Source organism: Macaca thibetana, chromosome 11 (genome assembly GCF_024542745.1).
Source record: "Macaca thibetana thibetana isolate TM-01 chromosome 11, ASM2454274v1, whole genome shotgun sequence".
Lineage (NCBI taxonomy): Eukaryota > Metazoa > Chordata > Mammalia > Primates > Cercopithecidae > Macaca > Macaca thibetana.
Genome location: NC_065588.1, coordinates 36,389,483 through 36,405,248, shown reverse-complemented (window position 1 = coordinate 36,405,248; position 15,766 = coordinate 36,389,483). Strand labels below are relative to the sequence as shown.

Below are 15,766 nucleotides of genomic sequence, written 5' to 3'. Positions count from 1 at the left end.
TTCACTGCTTTGATGAAAAATAAGTTGCATTTTAGTTAAAATAGTTCACACATAATCGATAGAGTGAATTAGAGTCAGAGAGGCGCCCTTTTTTGAATTCAAAATTTTCCCAAAAGAATATTTTCTGTTATGATAATGTTTGTATTTTGATCATAATTAGCAGGTTATTTTAGGCTTCTAATCAGAAAACACTTGAAGTGACTGTGCCTATTTTTTGTATATATCATTTGCTCTAAAGTCTTATATTTTGTTTCAGTACTCAAGAGCAAACAAATTTACTCACAAAAAATTTTTAAGAGAACTTGAAAATAGAATGTTTCATACCCATCAGACTTTGTCCTGGGATCCTGGCAACCATACGTATTATAGAAAAGTAAATTTAAATATTCTGTAAGTTCTCAGGAAAAAACTTTAGTTGCACTTTCTTATCGTGGAATGTTCCATATACAAATTAATATACAAAGTTTCCTTTGAGGTGGATAACAGACCTATATGTGAAAAGCAAAACACTATCACAAAGTTTAAAAATTCATAAACACGCTTTTAAAAATTTTATTATTCCATGTAAATACAGTATTCTATTTTTGTGTTTGTCTTTGGTAAAAAAATTTGCAAATACATACAAAGTGACAATGAAAGAGATAACACTGGAACAAAGAGCTCTACTGTATTTTTTTTTTGTTGTCGTTAATTACGTAGCAAGTTAAAGCATGGGTTCCTTTAAAATACAGAAAATCTTTCATGTTTAAGAATTTGATCACCCTGAATATAAATAAATTTAAAGTTTTCATATAGTCAAATGCCATAAGTTCTGAGAATATTAAATAGACTAGTTGTCCTATCACAGGGAATTGTCTGAAATAATGAATACTGGTCAGGGCCAAAGAATTTACCAAAAGTACTTTTCCTAAAGCAGAAATGACCTCAAATTGTTACATAGGTATTTGGCCCTGATACTCCTACTGTGGTAAGCTATGTAAACAATTTAAGTATAATTTGGAAGCCTAGGGTGGCAGATATTTTTATCCATCATAACTAAAGCTCTTTTCTCCTTCAGCAACTGAAAAGTGTTAGATATTTGTCCTCATGGTCTTGGTAGGAGCTGTGGAATTCTATAATTCTGAAAAAAAAAAAAGTTTCTATCTGAATGATGTAGGATCGGCAGCATCACAAATTTAGGGAAAAGATGAATATAAGCATTAGGGTGAAGCAGATTAGAAAACAAGTAGCTAATGGTATGAATAAAAAAATAAAAATATCACTTGAAGGACTGAACACTGTATTTACACTAATTATACAAAATTCAGGGTATCCATACTCAAAGATAGAGTTGAAAAGATAGAGACAACTCTATCATGTCTAGGAAAGACACAGAAAGACACAGAAACTCTCCTCATATCCTAGATATGAGGACTTTGACAGTATGTCATGTTTTTTCATTAGTACTTTTAATGGAGTTTTCTTTTGGATTGAGTGAAGTTGTGTAAGATGCACTGTCTGCAACAGCAACAAAGAGAATTCACATACCAACAAAGGAATTTATTAGTGCAAATTCATTTGAATATTTGCAAGCATATATGATAGTGCATTTCAAAGCAATCTAAGAGGGAATACATTACACGGGAAACTGTCTTAATATTTTCATTCTACCTTGCAGATTTCTAGAAAAATCAACAAGCAATAGTCTTGTCTTAAGCATAGAATTTAAAATAAAGTTTATCTTCATTACAGACAAGAAAACAAAAAATTATCGGCCTTATAAATTTTAGTATGAGTACTTAAATTAGGTATTTCACAGATTTATTTTCATTAATTAATGCACAAAAGTAACTGGTATTCATAAGAAATACAACATTGTGTTTTAAATAGTTCTTTAAAATATATGTTTACTGGTAAGTATTTTTACATATATTTAAATTAAAAATATAACATTCCTTCATATACACATGAGCTATTTCAAAAAATGTGAGTACCCTTTTCATGTGAACATTTTTAAATAAATATTTACAAGAGAATAATTTTCCTATCCAAAGACAATTCCTGTTTCTCTCTTATTCAATAGATGTTCCTCTCATTTTTTCAGCTAATTCTTTTCTCACTTCAATGTGTTTTTCTAAATTTTGCACTTCATGTGGAAGATTGATGTCCCAAACAGTCAAGCAAGATTGTATCTCTAGAAAAAGAAAAAAATGAAATCAAGTTTCAAAGATCCACCATAAAACATTCTTATTTTATTTCAGTTTGGCTTATGTATTTTTAGTTGACTTAGATAAATGTATATATAAACACAGCTATAACTAATGCACTAAATAATTATTTATAAAAAACTGTACTTGGACAATTTTTATAATACATTAGAGAAACTACTAAATTTCAAGAAGAGTGTGGACATTTAATAAATTAACATTTCATAATCTAAAAGAAATAAAGCTTTTCAAACACTGTTGAAAATTAAACATTATGTAGATACAGGTAAGTTGTAAAAAAATTCACATTTAGTTTAAGGTTGAGCTAGTGATTGACACCTCTACTTCATCTGAAAATATAAATATTTAACACTTCATATCACTTGTAATTTTGAAAGTTTATGCCTAAGTTCTTTATACTATAAACTACCAATTAAAATTCCTGATTATACCATATGTAATATTTTCTACAAATTTATAAAACACATAATATGTTACTATCATTCATGTCATTGCACTGTTTGGAATACAGTATCCTTTTAAATGTTACCTTTCTGCTGTTGTGTACCTTCAGTACTTTTCCGGTTATAGCCCAATACCAGCATGACATTTTTAAGGCTCCCTTTACAAAAACAAAATATGGAAGTTTTCCGTTAAAACTATATATTAAGCTGGTCTGAAAAAAATTAAAGTTGTTCATAGTCTAAGACACAAATACCTTGGAACTGAATTCACAGTTCTATTTTCTAGGTGACCCTTAAATTATATTGAATAAAGGCCAGCATTAAAAAAAAGTAACAGAATCTGTGATCCACTCCTTGCTGCAACTCTTAATTATGTGAGTCTGAGAAAACAGCTTAACCTTTCTATAAAATAGGCTTAGTATTTATACATTACCCTCCCCAAAGTTACAATGTTAAATGAGGTAATGTGTGTGAAAAGTTCTTTGGATATGGTAAGGTACAAATATGAGTATTTAGATGGACACTTAGATGGATGGATATACTGATGTCAAAATATCATATTTTCTTCTCAAATCATTCACTAATTTATTCAACAAATTTGCATCAAAAGTCTTCTATGTAAGTCCTAGGCTAGATCCTGGGAATAAAGGGGTAAACCAAAACACACTAACCCAACCTGCTTGGTGTTTATATTCTAGTGAAGAGACTAGTATTAATGAAAAAAAATATATATGACTATGATCACAACTATGCAAGAAAGCTGTTATGGGAACCCAAAGTGGGAACTTTGACCTAATCAGTGTTTGCTTCTCAGAGGTTTTGACACAGGAGCTAACATTTCAAAGCGTATGAGTTAACTAAGCATAAAAAAACTACTTTAAGCAAAGAAATAAACAGCATGTGCAAATCCCTGAGGCAAAATATAGCACAGTAATTAAGAAGAACTGGATGTTCATCTAGACGAGGAAGATCTGGTAGGAATGTGGTAGATGATGGAGGCAGGAGAGGTACAGTGAAGCCAGCTCACGCAGCACCTTGTAGGCTATGTTCAAATTGATCTTTATTTTAAAATCAAACTGTAACCCATTGAAATTCCACTATAACTTCAGTTATAAGCAAGCTATTTGGGTCCCAAAGGACATACAATTCAACTAGTGAATGCAACAACTTTGGTAGAATAAGACTACGGAGACAACCCATTGAGATACCTACTGTTCTGCTTGTGTGGACATGTATCTTAATAGTTCACAGTCATTAAGAGCATCTAATTCTAACTCCTTCTGTGCAACTCTAACGTCTATAAATGAAAAATAGGTGAAGGTGCTAGAGAAACACATGTTCCTCTTTCACACATACTTGTAATGAATCTATTTTCTTCACCACGTTCAAAACATTCATTAATTATTTGCTAAAGTTACATAAATTCTAGTTTTTTTCGGAATTAAACCCCATAGTGTTGTTTTTGTAAACTTTTGTATATGTGCTTTTATTGTTATTTTCTAAATCAAATTATTATCAAAGGAAGACACAAATATATTTATGCAGAAAATATATTTTATGTGCTATCACGATTTCATCATATTTAAATAGAAAAATAGAAGCAAAAAAGACAAAGTTTCAGTAAAACATGATTTGTCAATATATGTAGGTTGTGTGGTTCAGCATGTATTGCTGCAAGAATAAAGATTTGTTATAGAATGAAAAACTAAATGAGATTCTTTAACAAGCGTGGGAGGCTAGACTATGATTAAAATAAACATTTTCTTTATTTTCTTTGCTCAAAAAGTGAAATATATTCAACACTATGTATTTCCCATTTTTGCCTTAGGTAAAAAGGAAAAAAGCAAGTAAGACCCAAACTGAGTGTTCAGCTGCAGTAATCTGCTTCTCTTATGGGACTGAGAGCATTTACTCCCACCATTTCTGTAATGACCCTATTCACAATTTACACCAGTCTTATGTTTCATTGTGTGAACCTCCAAGACCATCCAAATGACACTGGAAAGTGCAGAGAAAAAGTAAATGTAAAATAAAGGCATATTTTATAAGACTTAGAGAATATGAAAAATATCTAAAGGAAAGAAACTTGCCTAGCTGTGCTGTCATCATGACTCTGACCGAATCACAAAAGTTGTAAATTATACGTATAACTCGACGAGTTGAAAGATCCAGGAGTAAAATATGGCCTCCTCCAGTTCCTATCCAAAGAGCAGTGTTCTTCTGAAGGCAGAGAGCTTTCACTCTCCCAGAATAAGACATTTTGTGTTTTGATTCCTTGTTTACTTTTACCATTACCTCCCTAGAACCATAAAGTATACATTAATAATTTTACCACCAGCTAAGACATAAATGCTATTTATATATGAAAACATAAATAACATTTTAAATTATGAAAACATGACACCACACATTATGCATCATTAAAATTATACAAAGCAAATTTTGCTAAACACAGAATGCCAAAGAGCCACATTTCTTTACTTGAAGCATAAATTATCAAAGACAACAATAGCCCTTCATTTTCAGGAAATTATGAATAAGAGGGATACAATTTTTATAAATACCAAAGCTATCTAATTCAGTAAAAATAGCATGCATGTGCCCAGGATAAAGAAAAAAAAGTTAGACTCAAAAGCTTTACATGATGTCTCAGTGTTACAAAGGAACATAAAATTATAGTCATTCACATGTAAGAGATATCCATACAAACCACTGGATTTTTTCCCAGAACCAGTGAATAGTCTAATTCACGACCAAAATGAAGTGTCCAGAAATAAAAGAATCCTAATCGTTTTGGTACTCCAGGAAGTAAGGAATCCTTTATCAAGGAGACCTGTTGGTTCTTCTGAACATAAACTGTGAGCCCTTCTCACAATCGAGAGAAAAACTGTCAGATGAATCTAAGAAAGGAAACTTTGAAGTCTCCTTTTACAGATACAGTGTGTAATCTCAAATGTTCTTAAGAGTATCATAGATCTATAAGGTAAAACCAAAATAAAATAAAAATATAAAGTGGCTAGCAAATAAGCTTGAAAATGGTCCTGTTTCTTAGCACCAGTACAGAAAGAATGTGCTTGCTATGGATTTGTCACTCACTGGCTGCATCAGACTAAGCACTATGCTCTCATTCTGGGGTCTTGATCCCAACTCCTTAGTTAGTGCCTTGCTGAGTCCATTGTGTTTCCCCCCATATTCGTCTATTATTTTGTGACTCTTTTTCTTTGAGCAGATAATCCTGGGGCCCATAATTTAATTATAAATAGTATATTTGACACTGTGACACAACTACATCAAAGCTAGCAGAGACTCCAGTATGCTCATTTTCAATAATATACTATTTTCATTCGAGAGCATTCTTTATAATACCGTGAAAAAACTATGCATATTATGCTCCTATTTTTTTATTTTCCCAAGACAAAATGTTCCTGATTTGAAGAGCTGGTGCTGAGAAGCATTACAAATTTTTTTCTGCATTTTTAAAAAATTCTCTATTCAGAGGCAGAAAGGAAGACAAATCCTTCCTCTGCGACACATGAAGTGCAAAGATAATTCTTTTGGAAATAAACTTAAAAGCCAATGAATTAACCTTAAAAAGTGCACACAGTCTATTAGTTCGCAGAGTTTTTCAGTTTTCTTATCCCACACTTCCACAACAGGGCTATTTTTCTTAGCAATATAGAGAACAGTGTCTACCACCACTGTTACGATGTTGGAATCACTGAAAGCTGCGTAAGAAAACCTACAGAGAAAAAAAAATAGAAAGTCATCACTATTTGTTTTCTTCTTAAAATTTCTACGTGTAATACAACCTTAGTTCTTAATGCATGTAAAAACACTATTTTGAAAACTAAACAAGCTAGACTATTGCAATTATTTCATATTCTTCCCTAACAATTCTGAATTGAATATATAACATGCTTTGGTATTTTACATACTTTTGGTTACTTTATACTAATTTCTCTTGATAATAAAATAAAGATTATGTCCAATGTTGACTTTGGTCTTACTTTTAGTTTCAATTTATGTAGCTCTTTGTAGAATTTTATACTATATCTAAATTTCTGAAGGAAATATTATAGTATCTGTAACTTTTGAATGTCGTTGCAAAACTTTGTTTCATGAATGCTCAGAAAACTAAGCATTAGCCTTTTATATCTAGAGTTATAAAATATAAAATGTTGAAAAAAAATTTAGTTGCAGTGTCTTCAAATTTTAAAGCAAGGTGTATCTTTGCAGTTGAGCCAGTCAAATTATAGGAAACAAAAATCCACATCATTCAAACATAAACAGAAAGTAAAATATTTGCCATTTTCCCCTTTTAAACATAAAGAAAAATTACAAACACCTTAAAATATTTCCCTTTCAACCTAAGGCATCTGACATTGTACATATTTCACAAACAGATTGGCTACCATGGGCCACATCAACACGGCAAACTCCTACTTGGCCTTTGAGGATTAACTTAAATGTCAGCTCCTCTGGATTTCTTCCCTGACCTATCAAAATAAACTAACCAGTCCCTTTTCCCCACTGGTGTCACTGTCATATTATAGACCTTATTAAATATAAAATTGTCTTTATTAGGGCATCCCTCACACTAGATTATGAGTGTAATTTCGTAAGGATGAGGACGATGTATTTTCTACATAACCCTCGTCCAGTAAAGAGTTGCACAGATAAGCACCTCTGATATACCAAGCAGTCTGTGAAGTGGGGGATAGACGGCACTCCAGTATGAATGAACAACCAGGAATAAGTAAAAATAGTCAAAATTGCATTTAAATCAGATAGATAACATGAAAATACCATAATGATTCAACAATCATTAGTACATCCTAGAGCAGGAAGATTTTTTTTTCTCCCCCTTTTTTTTCTATTCTGGAAAAGGAGATAAAAATATGATGTGTTGTCAGAGAGCCACTATGTTTTAGGTAATGCCTTCCTGGATGTTTGCTGTATTTAATAGAAAATAGTTCCAATTAGGATAAAGTTTTGCAGGGAATTTTCGTATTTTATAAAATACTTTTGTGTGTTATCTTGTTTGACCCTTAATTAAAAAAACATAAAATATGACAAATCTCAATGTTTTTAATTGTAGAAAGAAACATGTACAAATGCTAAATAATTTGCTCAGGGTTCCATGACTACTGACGTCATGCTTGCTGACCTAGGACTAAAAACATGTTGCAGACCTAGAACTCCAAAAGTTGTGCAGTCTTCTGGCTTCAAAGGCAGTCATCTTTCATTACTCAATATGCCTCTCAGTCGGTGTGTATTGATGATGATGAGGGTACTGATAATGAGGCAACCTCTGATTCGTGATGTGATGTCTGTTGCGTGGGGTAGAGATCAAGGCCACAGGAGATACTTGTTCAGAAGAGAGCAAATATTTCTCTCTAAGTGTTTATGCAACTAAGTCCCAATCTCTTTTGGGAGATGAACATCTTTGAGAGCTTGATCTTTATGGATGCTCTCTAGTAAAGCATCTGTGCTCCAAATCTTATATGGAACTTTAAGGACTTAATTGATATCCATGAGCCCATAAAATGTCTTATGAAATAAAAAAATAAACTGGAGGCCCTTTCTTTTTAAAGGTTTTCAGGCTTGTATAATTAGGTTAAAAGTGGAAATTACAGGAAGGGGAAAAAGGATGAAAAACTACCTATCGAGTACTATGCTCACTTGCTGGGTTGTGAGTTGAGTTGTATTCCAAACTTCAGCATCACTCACTATACCTTTGTTAACAAACCTGCACATGTACCCTTGGAGTCTAAAATAAAATTTGAAAGATAAAAATAATAAAATACATTTTTACGTTCATTTTTTAAAAAGTGGGTGTTACAGAATGAAAATGAGTTGATCTAAATGTTAACCACATACTAGTAAACAAATATGTACACACAGAAATAAAAATCCTCATTCATGGGAACTTACAATACATTGCAGTCTGCAGTATATCTTAACCTCGAATATACTTTAGAATCACTTGAGAACCTGAAAAAAAAAACAAGTCTGATCCCCATCCCAGGCTTAACTGATCTAATTTAATTGGTCTGAGGTAGGGCCCAGGTATCATTATTTTCAGCTACCTAGTGGTTTCTAATTGCACAGCCAATGTTGAAAACTAGTAGATTTAGTGGTATTAAGAAACTACTTTAAAAAATACAATTATAAAAATAAAATGGCTATTGTGATGGAAAACAATAGATGCAATGGAAGCACAAAGTTACCTAACCTGCCACTCAGAGCAACTGGCATTTGGACCGAAATAGGCAGGGTGCATAATAGTTATCCAGGTAAAGAGAATACTACATTCAAAGGCTGGGGGTGAAAGGTAACAGGTTATCTTAGAGATCTGAGTCAATTTCAGTTTGGGTAAAGCACAGATGACAAGAAGGTTGCAAAATATGAATCTAGACAGCTAAGCAAGCACTGAATTATGAAGGGCCCAGTAGGCTATCTTAAGGAATCTGGACTTCATATAAAGGACAATGGGATGCCACCGAAGGGTTTTAAGCAGGAGAATTGCATCAGATTGATGTACATTGTAGAAAGGTCCCTCTGTCTGCAATGCTGAAAATAGGTGGAAGAGAGTGTAATCAGAGGATGAGAACTGGATGCTCTTGTTAATGTGGCCACAGATGATGGATGGCAGTCTGGCCTATGGTAGCAGCACTGAGAACAGTGAGAAGTACAAAGATTCGAATGACAATTAGGAGGGTCAAGTGGATAAAGGGAGCAAAAACAAAGGAGTCAAAGATTACTCCCAAGTGCCAATCTTGGGCAATTAGATGGATATTCGGAAACTAGGATATTCTCTAAAGTAGGGATTTGTGACTCAAAGCTAATAATAATAATAACAACAATAGCTAATGTTTATTGACAGCTTACCAGGTGCTGGTCGTTAACGTTAATTAAGTTCCATATATTAATGTTCTTATTTACTCCTCCAAATATCCCTTTGAGATAGAGAATATTACAATCCTCAGGTAAGAGATGACTGAAGATGTGAAAGGTTATTGCCCAAGTTCACAAAACCAATAGATGGCAAAGCAATACGTGAACTATGGTTTATGCTCTTATCCACAATCCTACACTGCTTATCACTGAGGAATGTGATAAATAAGGACCAATGGCAAAGATTTGATTAAAATACAACTGAAAAAAACAAACTTGAAAGAGGTTTATATTAATATTTTATTTTACTCTTGTTTGAAACTGGTATCACTAACTTGGTTGTTAGTAGACATCTGTATAATTATCAAATCTAGAAACAACTTGAGACAAGCAAGAATACTTGCTGTCTATCTTTCCTACAATCAATACTTAATGGAAATTACCCAAATTGCATATGTAAAGTCTATGAATTTGCTAAAATACAGAGTTGATTGTCTTCCAATTTCATGTCTAATTTGAAACACAGATAATAAAAATTGTTTAAAAATTTAGATTGATAAATACTACTAAGATTACAATGGGTTTACATATTTTATCCCTAAAAGTATGTTTAGGCTATATATTAGGCTATATATTACTATATATTAGGCTGAGTGACTTTTTAAAAATACCCTTCTGCTTTTTGAAATTTTTAAAATTTTTTATAATGAATGTTTAATTTTATGATAGAAATAAATTATGCACTTTAAAAGATCTTCCTTATGAATTATCAACAGTATTATTAATGATTATAAGGAATAAACATAAAGATAATGACAAATTACTTGTACAGATAAAAAATAACTTACAGTTGGCTTGTTCTTGTCTCAATGAGTTTCTGAATGGTGAAATCATTAGAAAAGGAGAAAATCTTTGTGCCACATCCTCCCCACATTACATTTCTTTCTGTTGAATTTGTGGATTCACTCAAACACATCAATGGAGTACTGACATTTCCTATATTTAGTATCTTCAAAGGAGCAGCTCCTTCAAGCTTTGCCAAAAAAAAAGAAAACACACTCAGCAAATTGAGTATCCACAGAATAAAACACTAAAAATCTGTGCTTTCAAAAAATGACTTTCCATCTTAAATGATTAGAGATATTAAAATTAAAACTCAAAAACCTAAAGATTCCATCAAAAAAAAAACCCTTAGTTCTGATAAATAAGGACAATAAAGGATTCAAAACCAACATACAGAAATTAGTAGCATATCTACACAAGAACAAAGTAGCTGAAAAATCAAGAAAGCAATCCCATTTAAAGTAGCTACAAAAAATTAATAAAACACCTAGGAATAAATTTAACCAAGATGATGAACAATCTCTATAAGGAAACCTGAAAAACATGAAAGAAATTGAAGAGGACACAAACACATGGAAAGATATTCATGCTCACAGACTGGAAGAATTAATATTGTTAAAATGACCATACTACCCAAAGCAATCTACAGACTCAATGAAATTCCCATGAAAGCTCCAAAGATATTCTCACAGAAATAGAAAAAAAAATTATAAAACCAAAAAAGAGCCAAAATAGCCAAAACAATCCTGAGCAAAAAGAACAAAGCTGGAGGCATCACACTACCTGACTTGAAAATATATTACAAGGCTAGAGTAACCAAAACAGCACAGTGTTGGCAAAAACACAGATACATAGACCAATGTAGAGGACCCAGAAATAAACCCACATATTTAGAGCCAACTGATTTTCAACAAAGGCACCAAAAGCATACATGAGAGAAAGAAAACTACCTTCAAAAAATTGTGCTGGAAAAGCTGGATATCAGTCTGCAGAAGGATGAAACTAGACCCCACTCTCTCACCATTTACAAAAATCAACTCAAGATGGATTAAAGACTTAAATGTAAGACCAGAAGCTATGAAACTGTTAGAAGGAAACAGGGGAAACATTTCAGAACGTTGATCTAGACAAAGAGTTTATGGTTAAGATCCCAAAAGCACAGGCAACAAAAACAAAAATAGACAAATGGGACAATAATAAACTAAAAAGCTTTGCACAGCAAAGGAAACTATCAACAATATAGAGACGATCTGTTGAATGGGAGGAAATATTTGCAAACTATTCATCCAGGATACACAAGAAACTTGAAAAAGCAACTCAACAGAAAAAAAAAAAAAAAAAAAAAAAAAGAACCCCATTGAAAAGTAGACAAAGGGCAGGGTGCGGTGGCTCATGCCTGTAATCCCAGCACTTTGAGAAGATGAAGCAGGAGGATTGCTTGAGCCCAGGAGTTTGAGATCAGTCTGGACAACATAGTGGGGTCCCATCTCCACAAAAAATAAAAATAAATAGCCAGGTATGGTGGCACATGCCTGTAGTGCCAGCTACTCGTGAAGCTGATGTTAGAGGATCACTTGAGTGCAGAAGGTCAAGGCTGCAGTGAGCTATGATCATGCCACTGTGCTCCAGCCTGGATGAGAGAGCGAGACCCTGTCTTAAAACAAAACAAAACGTTTGCAAAGGATCTAAATAAACATTTCCAAAAGAAGACATAGTAATGGCCAATGGATATATGAAAAAAAATGCTCAACATTAACTAATCATCAGTAAAAATGCAAATGAAAACCACACTGAGATCTTCTTCACCCGGTTAGAATGACTATTGTAAAAAAGACAAAAAATAACATGCTGGCAAGGATGTGGAAAAAACGGAATGCCCATATGCTGTTGGTGGGTATGTAAATTACTATAGCCACTACGGAAAACAGAACGGTGATTTCTCCAAAAAACTACAAATAGAACTACCATACAATCCAACAATGTCACTACTGATACTAATCTAAAGGAAAGGGAACCAGTATATCAAAGAGATTCCTATATACCCATGTTTATTGCAGCACTATTCACAATAGCTAAAAAATGGAATCAACCTAAGTGCCCATGAATGAATGAATGCATAAAGAAAATGTGTGTGTTTACATAATGGAATACCATTTGACCATAAAAAGGAAAGAAATCATGTCATATACAGCAACATGGATGGAACTGGAGGTCATTATGTTAAGTGAAATAAGCCAAGCACAGAAAGACAAATATCACGTGTACTCACTCATATGTGGGAGCTAAAAAAGTTGATCTCATGGAGGTAGAGAGTAGAATGATAGTTATCAGAGGCTTGGAAGGATATGGGTGTGTGGGAGAAGGGGAGGATGAAGAGAGGCTGGTTAATGGGTACAAACACAGAGTTAGATAGGAGGAATAAGTTCTAATGTTCAATAGTACAATAAAGTGACTACAGTTAAAAACATTTCAAAATAACTAGAAGAGAAGACTTGAAATGTTCTCAACACATAGAAATAAATGCTCATGGTGATGGATATCCTAAACACCCTGAGTTGACCATTAGACATTCTATGCATGTAACAGCATATCACATGTACCCCATAAATATGTACAAATACTATATATTAAAAAATTTAAGTCATATTCAAAATATTATTGTTACATTCAATCTATTCTTTTTCCCCATGTAAAAATTACATAAGAAATAACCTAAGGGTTATTATACTCTACTTCCATGTCTCTCCTCAGATAATAAGCTTTTTGGTAATAGGAGAATGAACGGGTAGGAAGTAGAGTGAATAGATGGAACCAAAGATGAATAGATGGATAGAGGAATAAATGCTTTAATGACTAAATAAGAATCTGAAGAACACAAAATTAAATGATTTCTTCAATGCTTAAGAAAAAGTTAATGGCAAGTCATATTTAAAACTTAAGTATCTTTTTGGGTTTTTTTTCCCACAATATATTTATAAGGAATTATCTTATCTGCCTCAGATACAAATCTGTACAAATTGAATTATTTCCATTCCTAACATTATCAATCAGATGTCATTTATCATCTTATTCTTAGTTCATTCATATAAAATATACAGTCAATCAGCAAGTATTTTCAGAGGATCTACTGTGTGCAAGACTTTATGAAGCAATACAAATATAAGCATAATTTATGATTCTTGCTCTCAGGGAGTTTATAATCCCATAAGAGGGCGGTGAGATATATATAAAACAAAAGACTTAAAATAAATTTAGATGTAGAATGCATTCAACATTTACCTTAACAGTTTTATCTTCAAAAATTGCTAAATTGCCATCAGCGGTTCCAACCAAAAGAAAATTTTTTTGTTTGCTAAAAGGAAAAATGTTGAAATTGTTACAAAAAGAACATGTACATTGGCTAAAATGGCCTTAATGTTCTCCTCCGCTTTATTAAACTTTAGATAGACTTCTCAACTATAAACTCCTAACCTCCCTTTTCTTAGAGTATTTACTTTAGAAGACTTGCAATTATAAATTCTTTCTCTGCCCCTTTTCCCAGACTCTTTCCAGTTTTATACCCCAGGAATGTCTTTTCCAAGGACTTGGGAGCCATTCCTTTGAAATGTAATTATCAAGAAAGAGGCCTGGTGCGGTGGCTCACACCTGTAATCCCAGCACTTTGGGAGGCCGAGGTGGGCAGATCCCCTGAGGTCAGGAGTTTGAGACCAGTCTGGCTGACACGGTGAAACCCCATTTCTACTAAAAACACAAAAAATTTGCTGGGTTTGGTGTTGCATGCCTGTAATCCCATCTACTCGGGAGGCTGAGGCTACAGAATCGCTTGAACTCAGGAGGTGGAAGTTGCAGTGAGCCGAGATCCTGCCATTGCACTACAACTTGGGCAACAAGAGCAAAACTCATTCAAAAAAAAAGGAAGGAAGGAAAGAAGGAAGGAAGGAAAGAAGGAAGGAAGGAAGGAAGGAAGGAAGGAAGGAAGGAAGGAAGGAAGGAAGGAAGGAAGGAAGGAAGGAAGGACACTATTCTCTAGTGTCTGTAGGAGAATAGGAGCCTACCTTCAAGAAGGGACAATTAGCAAGCACAGATGGCCTAATCACATTGACAACTGCTCCCACTTTCCCACAACACATCCTCAGGTACTTTTCCATTAGCTCACCCCTGCACTTAAAACTCTCCCACCTTTTATTTCAGTGGAGTTTAGTTCAATCAGATCTCTCTCCCCTGTTGTGATAGGCTTGAATAAAGTCTTCCTGGCCCAATCCCATCCATTGAAATTTTTCTTTGACCATATTCAAATAATTTCAACTCCAAAACTGCCAGTGGAGCTGATATTTCAGGTTCCAAAAACAGGCTTCACATTTTTCTAATACTTTTTTTCCAATACTAACTTAAACCAGAGAAATATATGGGGTATATAATCTTAATGCCTCCTGGAAATCATCCTGCCCCATTACAGACACCAACCTACAACTCACACCTGAAATTTTGCTATGTAGATATATTTCTTTGGGACAAGAACCCTGCAACTGATAAAAGCTAAGTCATTTTCACCAATTCAGAATTTATTAATTCATTTATTTAATTTTTTTCTTAATTTCATAGATAGTTGGTATGTTTAAGCCTGGCACACAATGGGCTTTTTTATACACACACACACACACACACACACACACACACATATTCAAAGAATGAATGAATGAGAATTTATCCTTGAAAAGGCCCTACAAAGATGCATTGATCTGAGGAGAAGTAAAGAGAGAGAGCCACAGTTGAGGTAATACCAGGAGCAGGGCTGGTAGGCCTGAAGAAATGGTTGACTTACTTTATAACTGTCTCAGCTAGGTCTGTATTCAGAAAAATAACAAATATCTCTGTGACCTTCCACAATTCCCTTTAATATATGCAAACCAATGCAAATGGGTTAAAAATGAACAATCTTTACTGATGCAATAACAATTCTGCACACAATTAAGTCATTTAAAAGGTCTGTAATTTCCCCCAATGATCAAATTCACTACCATACCTTTGCTTGGAAAAGGAATTGCAATACAAACAAGTGATGGAATCAGTCATCTTTTCTAGGGTATGTCTCTTTTTCCCATCTTCGGTATTGATGACCAGGAGAGTACCAGACTGTGTCCCGGACACAATCCAGCTTTCTTTTTGAACAGGAAGATGCACCAAGGCTAAGCACAATATTCTACTATCAGCAACCTCCTGTTAAGAAAAGAAAATATTCTTACAAGGCTTTGATTTAAGCTTAAGCAACTAGAACTTGTACAAAATAAAGGATTCTGTTATCAACATACTTAACTCTTTTTGCTTTCTTGCATTTACTTTTAAAAACAATGCCAATTTTATTTAATTTTCAATAAC

General features: G+C 33.5%; 1 protein-coding gene across 2 annotated transcripts in view; it reads right to left on the bottom strand.

Annotated features, from left to right (window-relative positions):
- Window positions 1–541: 541 nt before the first annotated feature.
- LRRK2 (leucine rich repeat kinase 2) overlaps window positions 542–15,766 on the bottom strand; it is a 145,809-nt gene continuing 130,584 nt past the window's right edge. The window contains exons 45-52 of one of the 2 annotated variants that reach the window (XM_050750114.1): window positions 15,414–15,607; window positions 13,670–13,742; window positions 10,396–10,580; window positions 8,585–8,644; window positions 6,237–6,389; window positions 4,737–4,949; window positions 2,737–2,804; window positions 542–2,173 (exon numbers count right to left, since the gene is read on the bottom strand). In XM_050750114.1, the coding sequence (XP_050606071.1) occupies window positions 2,052–2,173; window positions 2,737–2,804; window positions 4,737–4,949; window positions 6,237–6,389; window positions 8,585–8,644; window positions 10,396–10,580; window positions 13,670–13,742; window positions 15,414–15,607 (1,068 nt within the window). In that variant the 3' untranslated portion in view covers window positions 542–2,051. The remainder of the gene's footprint in view (window positions 2,174–2,736; window positions 2,805–4,736; window positions 4,950–6,236; window positions 6,390–8,584; window positions 8,645–10,395; window positions 10,581–13,669; window positions 13,743–15,413; window positions 15,608–15,766) is intronic. The other variant, XM_050750115.1, reaches the window with a different exon arrangement.